The sequence below is a fragment of the Danio rerio genome, chromosome 5, assembly GCF_049306965.1.
Source record: "Danio rerio strain Tuebingen ecotype United States chromosome 5, GRCz12tu, whole genome shotgun sequence".
Lineage (NCBI taxonomy): Eukaryota > Metazoa > Chordata > Actinopteri > Cypriniformes > Danionidae > Danio > Danio rerio.
In genome coordinates, this window is record NC_133180.1 from 40058285 (window position 1) to 40073867 (window position 15583).

The window sequence follows — 15583 nt, forward strand, 5'->3', positions numbered from 1 at the left end:
TTCATGTAATTTCAGGTATTTTATTCTTAATTTGTCGACTTCAACTGCAGTTTGGCACTTTCACTTTCATCCAGGAACATTTCATGCATGCCCCTGTGACAAACAAGATATTGGATGCGAGATATAATGTACAGCACTTTAATAATGCAACTAAAATCGGCATACTCAACGTCTTTATTCGATTTTTGTTTAGTTTGATTATGACTTGTCAAATTAAAGCCCCGGTCAGATCACACAAATTTGTCACAATTTCGGCAAGATTTTCTTGATGTAGGGTGTTGTGGGGATCCGTAAGTGACAAATGGGCGTCTTGACAAGATTCAATCGTTTATTCTCATGTATTGTAGTATAGTTCACGACCACTGATCCCATGCCTGCGACGCCTCACGACACCATCGCAGAAAGTCTAGCATGTTTAATTTCCCCCCTGTTCTTCACGAAGCATTCAGTCACGTGGATGACACTGTGCAATAGCAGCACATCAATGCGCTGGTCTGGTGATCAAAAAAATTGCTTGTTTACATGGTATAATCAGAGTATTGTCTTAATCGTATTAAATTCAGACTATTAGTGTCCATGACATACTCAGTTACTAATGCCAAGTTCAGTGTGCATAATTTTACGTTTTGAGAAATCGCAGACAAATGCCTGAAATCACAGGCAAATCGGTGCTCATTCATGTGAGTAACAATCACAGTGTGAACTATCAAAGACGCAATCGGAGGGAATCGCTGATGAGTCGCTGACACCCATCAGATATTTGCCGTGCTAAATATCTGGAGCTGTCGGCAATTCAAACCATACTGTGTGAAATGTGTTCTGAGAGAAAATAACATGAGAGCAGCATCCACTAGTATAGGCCGAAGGTTGGGGCAGAGGTTAAAAGCATTTATTTTTTGCTAATTTGGACCCAAAAAATGGAAAAAACTAGTGTAAATTTGGCAGCAGCACCCGTGTCTGTTTCTCAGTAAATATCACAACAGTGTCGAAAAAGAAATGAAGTTGAGGAGAAATTGCTAATTCCCTTCAAAGGCCAGGTGAGCAAAATAAGTACTTTTCCTACCCTTCTAAAAAGGCTTCTGTCTCATTACATAGTTAATAACAAAAGATATACTACGTGACCTAGCTTTGTTTCTATGTCACTTCTCGAGTGTTGGGTTGTGAGATGAAGTTTGCGAAACGAGGTAAAAGTTGTCAGCGATTCTCCTATTGTATAGTCATGCAGTGTGAAACCCCCTGCCACCGATCCATCTTAGTGTAAACACAGCAGACAGAACGCCACCACAGATAGTCATGCAGTGTAAAAACATCTGTGACGCCACTACTTTGAAAATCGTCTGAACTCGGCATAAAGGAATCGTCATGACTGTAGTTGAAAAGGACAAGGTGAATGTTTATTCAGCTCAAGATCATATCCCAATATACAGTACAAATAAATAAAAATAGTAAGCAACATCATGAAAAAGCTCACATAAAAATGCACATCACCCTACAGTTATGCATTACAAACCGACTGCCGTTATTAATAAAAAAATAATATTATTACACCGCTGTACAGTTCACTGTTGTCAGACAAAATGAGACCTGCCCTAACACATTACAGCCCGAACTTTGTGACATTAGAGCTCTAATGAGACTAACGGAATGTTTTTTTCTTTTTTTAAATAGTAAATGTCAGTACCCAGCAAAAGTGAACTGTACACATAATCCTGTGTCTGTATTTGAAACGCGTCACGCTACAGTGTATGTGATAACCTGCAAAATATCATTTAAAAATGTTTATCTACCAATTCTAAACAAGCCCTAACAAATCTCTTTGGTTCATTGAATGTTGTCAGTAAAATGACTAATACTTAGTGTACATTAACTTCAAAATATTCCTGTTCACGAAAAAAATTAAATAAATAAAACGCAGTAAGACGAAGCTTGGAAGTTTTAGGTACCAAAAGTAAACAGTAACAGACAATAAAACACTGAATGCTTAACTATTAATCGGACATTGTGCATTTGTGCAGATAGAAAAACCCACACAAGCCCATACTGTAAAATGACTTAAGAAGTGTCTTTTTTTAAAGCCTAACACTGCTTCTCTTCTCAGGTGCCTTTAAATCAATAGTCTCAACTCAATTCCTGGATAGCCGCAGCTCGGCACAGTTTGTCTCCAACCAACTCCAACTCACACCTGCTTGATAATCTCTAGTAGTCTTGAACAGCTTAATTAGTTGGATCAGCTGTGTTTAATTAGGGTTGTGCAGAGCTGCAGCCCTCCAGGAATCCAGTTTGAGACCTAAGCTTTACATGTTTATGTATTTTGACTTTAAACATCTAGGCACTTATACAAAATGTATATGTATAAAAAAAAAAACAATTTAAAAATCCATATACCTCGCTATCATATTGATAAACACTGACTGTTCCAGAGTCTTCAGTGGCGTGTCTGTGACTCTAGGAATGAAGAGGGTGGTCTGGGCAGGGGTGAGAGTGCCGGTAGCTGGTAATGAAAAGAGCAGCCTGATGCCACCAGTAGAACATCAACACCACCAGTATGTGCCAGACCTGATGACTGGAGCCCAGATAATTCAGCTGACCTGAGATTACAAGAGGAGCATGAAAGCATTAAGACAACTTCTCCGATGAACAATCTCTCAATCAGCAGTGTGAGTTGATGAGCTGATATTATATGATGCAATATGTTATATCCAAGGTCTGTTGTTAGTGGATGACACTGGTAAATCTGATAAAACATTCTCAGAGTAATTCAAATCATCTTGACCATTGGTGAATATATTCAAATACACTCACGCACGCACACACACACACACACACACACACACACACATATATATATATATATATATATATATATATATATATATATAAACTTTTTTTTTAAAGGGGGTGGGGGGGATCTCGTCTTCCTACTTTTATGTCCTCGGTGGATCACATGCCTGTGGTTTTTAATTTTCATAAATTATTATTATTATTATTATTACTTTTTTTTTTACAACGGGTATTAAAGATTAAAGAATCTTAAAACAATAGTTAATTTTTTTTTTGCAGAAATATATAAATAACTGTCCCTCACTGTTTTGCACCATCTTGCAAAAGAATAATAATAAAAGGTGAGAGTAGGTTAGATCAAGTGGATTGTCTTACTCTACGTTTAATTAAAGGGTTTAGTAAATGATTACAGCTCACATTTTGTGTGTAATGTAATTGCTTACTTTTGTGGCATGTAGTCTTGGCCTGTAATAAACAGTGTAATATACATCTTTAATCTGGCCAATGTCATGGACAATAATGATTGAAAACTTCATCATTCTCTATACAGGGTTTCTGAAGGTTTCCATCAAGTCAAATTTAAGACTTTTTAAGACCCTTTTAAGACCATTATGAATGAAATTTTAAGAGGGCTAAACACTAAAGATTATTTCTAATGACCCAGTTGGGCCAATGGATTTTTTTTCCTGCCACAAAAAAAAAAAATCAAATGTAATTATATCCTACTGACATACTTTAATGTGTCAAAACAAGAAAACTGTAGTTGTATACACTATTTTCAACATTTTAATATTTCTTTCTTTTTTTAACATTATTAAAAGTATATTTATTGTTGAGGTAATTACATAAATAATCAAAAATGTATATTTGTTGGCTTGTGGTCCAAAGTAATTGAGTGTAACTTCTATTTAACCTAATGCGTTTCTGTTATAAAACCTTAAGTTTCATGTCTATTTATAAATATCATATCTACTCCCCTTTCTGTAATAGTTTTTGTACGAATGGAAGATAAAATATAGGGATAAATTGTCCTGTTATCATCATGAGGAACTGTGTAATTGTTTTTTGTTTTCTTTCCCTGATTTTATTAAGTTTTTATTGTTGGTGATTGGATGGAGGACGGCTCGATTGGGTAGCTTTACTTGGACAGAGGAAAATTAAGATCTGTTTAAAATTAAGACTTACAACAAAGTAATTCAGTGAATTTAAGGCTTTTTAGGGCATTAAATTTAGTTTTTGAAATTTAAGGTATTTTAAGTCTTTTTAAGACCCCATGGGTACCCTGCAATAGCCTGTTTATTAACACTACAAAAAAGCTTCAATAGATAAACTTAGTTGACAAAGAAAAGTCCTTGTAAAGCACTTATTAATATTGTAAAGCACATATTAATCTCATATTAACCTTATAAGCACATATTAATCTAATTATATTAAGCTAATTGAATAACTAATTAAAATAAAATGCTAAAAAAATGTAGCATTGTGAAAATAAGATATTACGTGTTCAAGTGTGAGTTGAGTTGATTAATGCAGGTGTAACCTTTGGTTTAGTCATTCACTTCAAAACTTTTTCATTGGGTAAAATATCCACAAATGCTGTCAGGAATGTCAGGATGCGTATTCTTTTAAAAATATTAAATAGAGCTTCTTATTGAAGTGTTGGAATGAATTTCATTTACCTGGAAAATACCGCTCTGGAACTTTAGACATGTAGAAGACAATAGCAGCTACAGCAAGTAAATACATGATCAGCACTTTGGGAAGAAACTCCTATAAAAAAAAATAAATAAGTTTTTTTTTTTCAGAATGTTACATATATAAACACAATACTACCACTACTACTACTGTTTCTGTTAAAATGGGTGAAGATATATTCATCACCATAGCTGTTACTCATGATTGTACATAAAAATAAATAAATTAAAACCATATAAAAACAAAAAAAACATACCCAGGGCATATACCAAATATATACATGTTCTCAGGCCTTTTTAGAATTAACTTTCACATACTCGCCAATGCATTTTTTTTGTTTTACTAAACTTGTATTCATTAAGTGTTTATTTTACAGTATCTATTTATTAGTATGTTATAAGTAATACTAAATATACATTTACCACATTTTACTATGAAATATCACAATATAATTAAAATCATTATTTGTTTAAATAAGCAAATAATTATATATAATTAAATATTCTGTTAGATTTAAAGACTGATAGACCAACAGATACACATTTACAGACAGATAGATACAGACCAATAGATAGACATATAGACAGACAGGGACAGAGAGACAGACAGATAGACCAATAGACAGACAGATCGTCAGACAAATAGACCAATAGAGGAATTACCAACCTACGTCACATGGGTTCCCAGTTGCAATAGCAAATGTGCCGTGTTGTGCGTTAGGATGCCAGATTCGAAAACTTTTACTGTACACCACTGGTTTTAATGCCAAACGCAGACGTCTTTGGCTCAAAGGGAGCTGAATGGAGTGAGGACCTAATAAAAATGCTGGACTCTGCAGTTTTCATTTCATATCAGGTAAGTTCACGCTTTGCTGAATCATACACATTACTCGTTTTGATTGCAGCAACGATTTCAGAAAACAGTTAAATTTGGTTAATTAAACTTCAGACACCTAATGCTAAGAATAAAATGTAAGAATATATATTTCACATACCCTGCCGTACAGGTGTAGTTCGCTGTCAGAATACAGTTGTTTTGCTTGTTGATGATTACCCAATGCTTGTACAGTTCTGTCTTCTTGTCTTTGGAGAGGCAGAACCTCGGTTTTTAGAAATACATAGTATTGAATCTGGTCATCATGGAGCATTATTTCTTGCACATGACCACACGGAACAACATTGTTGGCATCCAAAGACTTGTAGGCCTTAAACTTCTCTCTTGGAAAAACACTTGGAGCTTCAAGGAGATTGTATATTTGGGGCTGGATGCTTGGCCATTTCGTCTCATCCAATATCCATTGGGAGGGTGCTGTCGCAAACGCACCTGTCAAACGATTGCCGCTCAATTTAACGTTAATTTTGCTAAATAACTGTGGTTTTCACTGGGTGACAAGCTGTTATAATACGCTGAAAGCATTATGTAAATATTATATATAATATGTAATCAATACAACTTCTCTCTAATACAACAACAAACTCTGTACCGCATCGGATGTCATTCCTCTCGCTGTAAATGCTAGAGCTCCTGTTTTGTTTCTGCAACCACGCTGTGCGGGCATCCTGAATGTTTACAAACATGGTAATTCATCTATAGATAGACATATTCACAGAGAGACAGACAGACATAAACAGATGTCAGTAAATAGACAAACAGACAGACAAGTGGACACACAGATAGACAGGCTGATAGAAAGACAAAGACAGATAGACAGACCAATAGATAGACGTACTGTAGAGACAGAAAGACAAATAGACCAAAAGGTAGACATAGACAAACAGAAAGACAGACCGGTCTGTCATGTGTGAACAGGTCATTTTTGAGAATACCGCTAAATTCTCTGGAAAGAGAAGTTGTAACATTACCGGTAATTTGCCGGAATACTGCGCTGTGTGAACGCAGAAGGAAAATACTCGGAAAAGAGTGTTCACGCTTAGAACGTGATGACGTGAGATGTCTACTCCAGCCAATTAGAACATTCAGATGCATTCACATCCACGCTGTTTATGAAAATAAAATCTTTTGAATATTTTTTTCCCCAAAAACATGTAGCTGCTAGATGTTAGTCAGATAACGTTTCTATGTTCCTTCTTAATGCCAAATGTGGAACAAATTATCGATAAAATGCTTTGGATGAGCTGTTGTTTCTTTACCTTCAAGCTCTGCTTCAGCTGCTTGATGCGTGTGTACGTGAAGGAGTGCTCCAGTGAGCACACACACATATTATGATCAAAGTTTCATCAAAGTTGTTTACAATACTCATCCATCCATAGAATTTGTATGTAGTCAAATGTGTAAATATTTAGCTGTGCTTCTGAGACAAAGCATCTGCATGAATACTAAAGCTTTAAATAAAAGTAAAACCATCAACAAAAGCCCGACCCCTTTAGCCGTTTAGAGCTCATTTCTGGTTAATGATGTCAGGATTTACCGATATTATGAAATGGATGTGTGAATGTTCTTTTCCAGAAAAATTCCAGAATGTCCTTGCCTGTGTGAACAACACTTTTTTGAATTTACATTTTTTTTTACTAGTTCTGGTTATTTTCTGACTATTTACCGATATCACTGGGTAAAAGCAGCTACTGTATGGACAGACAGACAAATGTATATGTATAAGAGAGACACATATATAGACAGGCTGATAGAAAGACAGACAAACAGACAGAAATTCATTAATTCTAAAAACAAAATAAAACAGGCATTAGTGTTCGAGTTACCTGGACTATTTGTGAACCGAAGCCGCCGCTGATCCAGATCCAGTGAAAGGTGGGGATTAGGCCGTATCCTGCTACAGCACAGAAGAGAAGAGAGCGCAGCTTCTGCCACTTCTTGCTCAAGTAATGAGGGTGAATCTGGGCGAAGAAAACTGCCAACATCATGGCCAGAACGGTTACCAGATACACCTGCCGCCAGTACTGCAAACACCAGACGCAAAACAACATTAGGCACATGCAAGTCATCACAATGTGCACAACACACACACACACACCACACGCACACAAAGTAAATCACTCACAAAAAAAAAAAAAAAAAAAAAGCAGTGGAGAAAGCGGTCTCTCTCTTTCTCTTGGGGCGCTTGGCTGATTGAGTAGTCATCCAAAAAGCAAAGCTAAACACTTGGCAGGGGGAGAGTGGCGATGGCTCACCCACGTGTGAATGTCATATGGTGGGGAACAGGAGTGACGGAGTGGGTCCACGAACACGGCCATCTGCTTTGGGCTGGAGCAGATTTCTGCCGCATTCTGGGGCACAATAAGCCAGCACTTCCAATATGTGGGGAGAACCATGTGGAGCTGCGTGGCCAAAAGCGCTGGTGCTCGGAAAACAGCAAGTGGGAGTGGAGGGGACGAGAGCAAACAGCTTGCTCAGGATATCCAAGCTCCAAAAAAACTGCACCACAATCTTGAAACAAAGAAGATTTCGCGCCAAGCAGCACCTCGCCGCTTTTAAACAGGCAGCACAAAGCCGCTCCACAGGGGTCCATTGTGCAAACTAGCAGGAAAGGAGGAATAAACTGTCGTACAACATTATGGAGGATGCTCTAGCACTGTGTTACAGTAATCTCACGGGGAACGTCAACTCACGACAGCTCTCAGTGTGCGCATTTACAACTTTCTCATGTTTATACCATTCCTCACTTTTAAAGAGACAGTACAACCAAATACTACAATTCAGCCATCAGTGACTCGGTTGAGAAACTGAGAATCTTTTATTGTATGTTTAACCCTTTCATGCATGAATTATGAAAAATTCAATTATCTGAATTTATTATTATTATTTTATAACTTTAATATGACTCTGAAATTGAAATCCATTTTCATTCATTCAAAATTTGGTTTTATTTAAAAATTATTTACCTGTCATACGTGGACACCATGCAACAAAGGTGTAAAATGAGATAAAGACATATTTGATAATATGGAATATTGTGTTTTTTTTAATGGCCTGTTATTCTATTCATATCAGCTCATTTATTAAAAACAATAATAGTACAATATATTAACAATAAAACATATTGAAGGAACAATAATAACAGTAGTTATTTTGATGCAAAAACGTTTGCAGTATGGGTATGCTATTTTCTGGCACATACTCATCACTGCTGTCACTGCCACTGTCCTCTGGAATATTCTCAATTATTCTGTACTGACTTCTTGATCTATTCTTTCTCTGTTTAGAAGGCAATATGCTAAATTTTTTCCATATGAATGTGTAAAATGCTGTAATATGTCCTTTTAAAAGACTATGTTGATATATTTGTTAAATGTCTACTTTATTACAATATAAGACAATTTATAGCATCTTTGAAAAAAATCTAATAAATTTACTAGCAGGTTATAGAAAAAAAAAAACTTTTATGCAATCTGGCTCCTCTGTTGCATGATGTCCACACATGTGGACAGTTAGTTTTTGTTGAATAAAAACTACATTTCACCCAAAATTTTAGTTTAGAAATTACTAACACATTCATCATACTTTACTGTACATACTGATATTATTTTACCTCAATTGACCTTCTTGAATAAACGTTTTTTACAGCATTTAACATACGGCCATTTTTTTTTACATATGGCCATTACTGACAGTCATCTTGGATTAATGATGTCATCAACCAAAGAATAACTGGAATGCGAGAGAGTAGCCACTGTGACAATACTGCTGACAGTCTACTCACACTGCCCTCAAGTGGTTTGGAGAAAACTACCTTGACTAATGAGCCTTAAATTAAGTCAAATTAAACTGTCCACAAATGTGAACACCATGCATGACAGGGTTAAAATAGAGATTATAGTTATTGCACAACTAAGTCAGCTAAAAATAATCTGAACTTTTTATTTTTAAGAACGTTTTATTGCAAATTTTAACAAAAATTCTACAAAATCAAATGAATTTTTAATGAAAGATTCAATAACTCAAAGACGACGTGTAAACAAATGTTCACTTCAAACAAATGCAAATCACAATTAGTTATAATGAAGATCTTGTGGGTCTATTTTTATCTATTAAACCTGAAAAAAATATCCTTCATTCCATTCCAAAACAACTTCACATATAGTGTTATAGATCATTTTAAAAATATAAAATGTTTTCTAAACACAATAAATGTCAGAAGACTCTAATATTGTTAAGAATCTCCTTGGGTTGTTTAAAATATTTTCTTTTTCCAGAAGACATGAATTAATACAGGTTTAAAACGACATGAGCATGAGTAAATGATGGGAGAAGTGTTTTATCTGAGTGACTGATATCTTCCAATCACAAAAATCCATCTTATAGGAATAAATGTTTAATTTAGAAAGTTAAAACCTCGTAAATCTCTATACTACATGCACAGTCTCTCCGTGTGGCATTCACAGTGCACACACACCAGACTGTTTTCCCAGGGAATAGGTGAACTCTTGCTCAGTATCTGTTGCACAGGTAACATATGCCCACAACAAAAGCAGGCCAACCATCTGCTGCTAGAGACCACTGAGGGACGATGCACCTCAAGCCACCTAATTAATCTACCCCTGTCCACATTGGCCATAATCGTCTATCGCACACAGTGAAGAGCCTCTCCGCGTCATTCTTATGAAACCCTATGTGTCCTACTTGGCTTCAACTCTACCTATAAACATTTATTACCTCACTTATTAAGTTGTAGGAAGTGTATCCTCAGCATCACCCACACCTGTACCTCCAATGAGCCAGAAGGTTTTAGTTCAGGATTCATTACTGTGCCCAAAGTAAAATATACCTTTATATATTAATGATGCTCTCATTCACACGGACCACAATAAATGCACAATTGCTGCAACACAATGACTGTTGGCCATCAGTAAATACATAATAGATACTGTAGTAACTCAATTACAGTCTAATAAGACACAATCCTTTAAAAAAAATGTAATGCTACTTATTTGCATTCACTGTATGCCATAACATTTATGCTATTTATTAAAATCAAAAATGAAAGCTGCCTTATTGAGACATTACCCGTCCATATCCCTGAAGCCCTAAACTAACCATATTGAACCTACTGATCAGGAAAGGTGTCCTTGAAGATCTGGGAAAAGAGCCAGTTGTGGGCAAATCACCACCTTGGGTATGCTTTAGTTTACTAATAATTCAATGACCCAGAGTCAATTATTCTGCTTATTGGATGTTGTTCATAAGATGTATTACGAAAACAGTTTTTCAGTTTTTTTTCTTAAACAGCTCTCATGTGTAGGACTAATGTTTTATGCATCTCATCTCAGCATTTGTTACTAATTATGTACTGAGAACTTGTTTTTGTGTAAAGGTATATAATTGGGTCAGTACTGGACAATGGATAATCTTCAAGTCAAATGGTACTATTAACAATACTTGTGCTGCTTTGTTGTATACTTTGGTGTTAATAGCGGATTATATCAACAATATACAGAGACATGATGGTGGGGGAAAAATTTGGTAAAAGAAAAAAAAAACTGGGAGAAAAAAAAACTGTGAATGGAAAACTTATTTTTAAGTCTTTGCGTTCCCTCGCAAAGTTTGCATGATCTCGCAAAGATGGCTTGCGTTCCATCGCAAAACCGTTTTTCCACAAACACTTCCTGTTCACTTCATACATGTTAACCCCCCTGTCGATCACTCTTTATATGCAACCTCTGAATTAGCGAATGCATGTACAAGCGCTGACTGACAGACGCGCTCCGTATGATAAACTGATCCTAGATCAACTTCTATAAAAAGAACATTTAAAGGGGAGCTAAAGAGCAGGACACTTTGGGATTCGGGTGTGTGTTTAAACAGACAAATACACGTAATAATATGTAAACATGTCCGTCCTGCGTGTTTTATTTTGAACAACTAATTTTATCTTAAATGAGCACAAACAGTTAAAGTTATGGAGTGCTTTCATTATAGATCTGTGCATTCTTAAAGTGACAACTCTATTATCAAACAAAACATGAGATTCATTTGCTGCTCTGATAACAGAGGTGTCACTTCAAATAAATGGAGTGTACAGAAGCTGATCTGGGATCAGTTTTTCAGTTTATCATATGCGCGTCCGATGTCAGTCAGCGCTTATACATGCATTCGCTGATTCAGAGGATGCATATGAATGGCAATGATCGACGCACAGCTTAAAGGAAAAGTGAATGCAGACATTTTTATATTAATTTCCGCTACTTTCAATATTAAAAATATGAAAAATATTAAAAATATGAGAAAATAATTAACGATATGATGATAGTGGAATAGAATGGTAAAATACGGGAGAATACAATCAAAAACGAAAGGGCAGACATGTATGAGTGAACGGGAAGTGTGTGGAAAAACAGTTTTGCGATGGAACGCAAAACATCTTTGCGAGATAATGCAACCTTTGCAAGGAAACGCAAAAACTTAAAACATAAACAAAAATTTCTATTAATTTTTTTTTCTCCCACCCAGTTTTTTTTCTCCCATCAAGTTTTTTTTCCCCCACCATCACGTCCCCTACGGGTCTCCGTAACAATATTGTTGCTGAGTGTTGCGCTAAAAATATTTCTTACAATATATCTAACTTAAAAAAAATGGTATTTTATCCGTAATTTAAAAATAACTTTTTTTTTTAATTATGTAAAGATCACACTAAAATAAACATGGAATATATATTTTTTTCTGAGCTAATTAAACCTAAACAAACAAACAAACAAAAAACGTTTTTATTCCATGAATGACTAAAAATCTCAGCAGAAAATTGGATTCTTATTTTCTGTGGTCAATTTTCCTTTGTCTCCAAGCATTATTTATTTTCAGCTCGAGGTTCACCTAACAGCAGAAGATTGTAAAGGCCCCATCTGATTGATCAGATTTGATTAGACAACCTATGCACTTCTCTGCAACATGGATATCGCATATACTATTATCACAATTTTTTTTTTTTTAAATATTGTGCAGCCCTGGATCATATATCCAAAATTTTTCCGGCATACATGTGATATCCTTGCACATTTGTGGGGTGTGTGCCAGTCCATCCAAGTAATGGGAGCATACTAGGGTTGTATGATTAATCAAAAAATATTGCGATCTCGATTTGACCCTGCACACAATCTTAATTCAGCTTTTATATGCCAATTTTAATTTCAAGGTCAGGAGAGAAGCATAAAGGCGGTCACACAAGTCTTCACTTTGTTTTATAAAGTGTCACATACTGTATTTATAAGGTATAATTCACCCAAAAAATTTAATTTCTGTCTTCATGTAATGATGTATTTGCGGCCACAAAATCACGCATAAGCTGATGTACTGTTTGTTTACCTCAGAGAGCACGCACAGAATAAATAATTATTGGAATCTATTGGAATAATTAATTATTCCAAAATCTGGTATGTAAATTGGAAGACTGAGGTGTGCAGAAAAATTCTTAAATCAATTAAATCTCTAGCAACTTTTGTTCTAAATGTGTGATGGATGAGATAATAAGTGACTGAAGAAGGTATCTCTTGCACGTACATTATTGCAGTAGAAAGCGTAGAACACTCCTGGAACATAACAGCCTATGATTCCAATGGAGATCCCGGCATAATCCAGTGCCATCCAGCGGCGGCTGGTTTTCTCCGAGCGATGGCAGCAGAACAGGTGAAAGCCCACTGAGCACAGCATGCACACCTGAGCAGAAGATGTGAAGTGCTGAGATACAGATTATTTTGTAAATTGACATTATTTTAGTTCAGCTGCATTTACATCAAATAAGCTACAGATGTGATCAATTCTGTGTATGTTGGAGGTAAAAACTTCGATCAGGTTACTCGTTTTATTTATTTTTTACAAGCCACATGTATTTGTTTAAATGTTATAGCAGACTTTTATTACCAGTCCAAGGGATTATTGTTGTTTTAATAAATAAATAACTAAAAACTACAAAAAAAATTACACAATCATAATTCATCACATACAAAAGCTATAAGGAAAAGGTGGTATGATCAATAAACTAACAATATACTATTCATGTAAACACTGCTATTTTGTTTTTTAACCATTTTTTAAGTATCCAAACAGAAAACATTTACAATTTTTTCCAATTTTAGGCTAGCAGTTAAAGCATCCCAGTTTTGTTCATTTCACAGAGAAGACAGAATGACCAAACGAGGTCTTACACTTTGGAACAAGACCATTAATAGTTGTTTGTGTGTTCACCTATGAGGTCGGACGCCTACTGCTCAGAAAACAGCAATGTTACATGATTATTCAAACATTTTTACAAAAATTGGAAGTTTACTATGATAAAAATCTTATCAAAATTAAACCAATTGAGACTTGGTTTGACTTTCTTGAAATTACTTTTAACCTTTCAAATTTTAAATTCTTGACTAGAATTATGCCAAGATATCCTGAATTTGTTTACTATACCAATAACTTTATTCTTAAACTGCACCTCTAATTTACTCCTTTCATGGCTATTTTGTATGGAGAAGCACACAGAAACACAGTCAGAGAAACAGAAAATGTTTTCTCAACATTTAGTTAAATGATACAATTCAACTCATCTTGAAATATGCTTTAATGCCCAAGTCAGTTTCTCACCTGCCAGGCTAGGTGTTTTAGCAGACACACCGATATCTGTGTCATCTGAATATACCTGGTAGTGGTGTAATGGATCACTAATCTCATGGTTTGGATCACACTACAGTTTTTGAGTCCTGGATCGTACAATTTTTTGGATCAGCAAAAAAGGGAGGAGACAAATGTCTTTTGCTTTTCATTCATACAAAAATATTACTGCAAAAACCATTGGTTTTAAAAAATAGAACTAAGAACTTGTAATTTAAATAAAAATTAAAATCAAGAAAAAGCCAGCTGAAAAGAGAAAAATATTCAATCTGAAATATGATCTTTGCTACGGTTGCTGATAATGCTAAATATATAAATCTAAAATCTTGTACAACGTATATTTATTTTTAATTAATGATTCAACAATTCACACATAAAACTTGCACATTTCATTATAGGTGGATCATTTTTGAAAACCTATTCAGTGACTTAATTTTGATGGTTGTTTGTCGCCATCCATTGGTTACACAATGTAAATGCTACAACACAGCATCAAGTTCTTTTAAACTGTGATTTTAATCTTGAGCATAAACATCAGTGTTTATATCTGAACTATTAACTGTTCTCCCAGTATGAACTGGGAGAACCCCTGAACTGCAATCTTGAAGGTTGTTTATGTACATTGTTGCGTGTTCAACAGTAGGCCAAGTACACACACCTGAGGTACTCCCTTATTGTTAAGACACATGGATGAGATGACTTCAACACCTTAATCCTCATATATTGCTCCTGCCCAAATGAGACCCAAAAGCACTGTAAGGCTTCCGCTGACATTTTAAACCTACTTCATTTTTTTTGTAAAATACTATGATTAACAGTGTCAAAGGCCTTCTTTAGGTTTAAGAACACTGAACTGACCACACAACCTTTATCCAAAGTGTCTTTTATGTTTTCAAGCAATCTATTGTATATAATCTACTGTATGTATTAGAGCAATCTAATATATTAGTGAGCCACCCAACTACAGTTAAGCCAAATACAACAAAATCATATGCACAGATTCACATAAGCAGAGTTTTCACTATACAGTACCAAAGCTCACATGACAAACGTATGCAGCCAAACAAAGATGCTATAATTATGCCTTTATGAGAGAATAAGCGAGCGTGGTGGTAAAGGCACTTTGCCTAATCCTGATGCTTTAGAGAATGGCTGCCAAGGAGGGAAGCTGCCATTTTTGTCTATTACCGATGGCACGAGAGCAGCCGATAACAGATCTAGAATTAGATGGGCCTGAGTTTAGGTGATAAAATCATAAGTTTCAACTCTAATCCCTGGCAACAGCTGATGTGGAAAGCCTGCTATCAAAGGCCTTCAACAGTCCAAGGATCATATGGAGACTTTTGATTAAGTGTGTTGATCTAAAATCTTTTTTTTTTTTTTTTTTAAACAGATGGAGCTGATCCAAGCAAGCAAACATGGTAAGAGATTATTTGTTTGGTGTGCCAAAATCTTTACCCACATTTAACTACTTTATTAACTACAAAGTTTATGTGCTTCTGCCACTTAACTGCTCAAATTTTCTACCTTAACGTGAACCACA

The 15583-nt window shown here is 35.4% G+C and overlaps 1 protein-coding gene across 23 annotated transcripts in view; it reads right to left on the minus strand.

The window, feature by feature from the left end:
• Positions 1-1370: 1370 nt before the first annotated feature.
• paqr3a (progestin and adipoQ receptor family member IIIa) overlaps positions 1371-15583 on the minus strand; it is a 228738-nt gene continuing 214525 nt past the window's right edge. For 22 of the 23 annotated variants that reach the window (XM_073950045.1, XM_073950037.1, XM_073950035.1 and 19 more), the window contains 4 exons: positions 12943-13098; positions 7194-7391; positions 4461-4551; positions 1373-2588 (listed from right to left, as the gene is read on the minus strand). In XM_073950045.1, the coding sequence (XP_073806146.1) occupies positions 2446-2588; positions 4461-4551; positions 7194-7391; positions 12943-13098 (588 nt within the window). In that variant the 3' untranslated portion in view covers positions 1373-2445. 23 annotated transcript variants of the gene reach the window in all.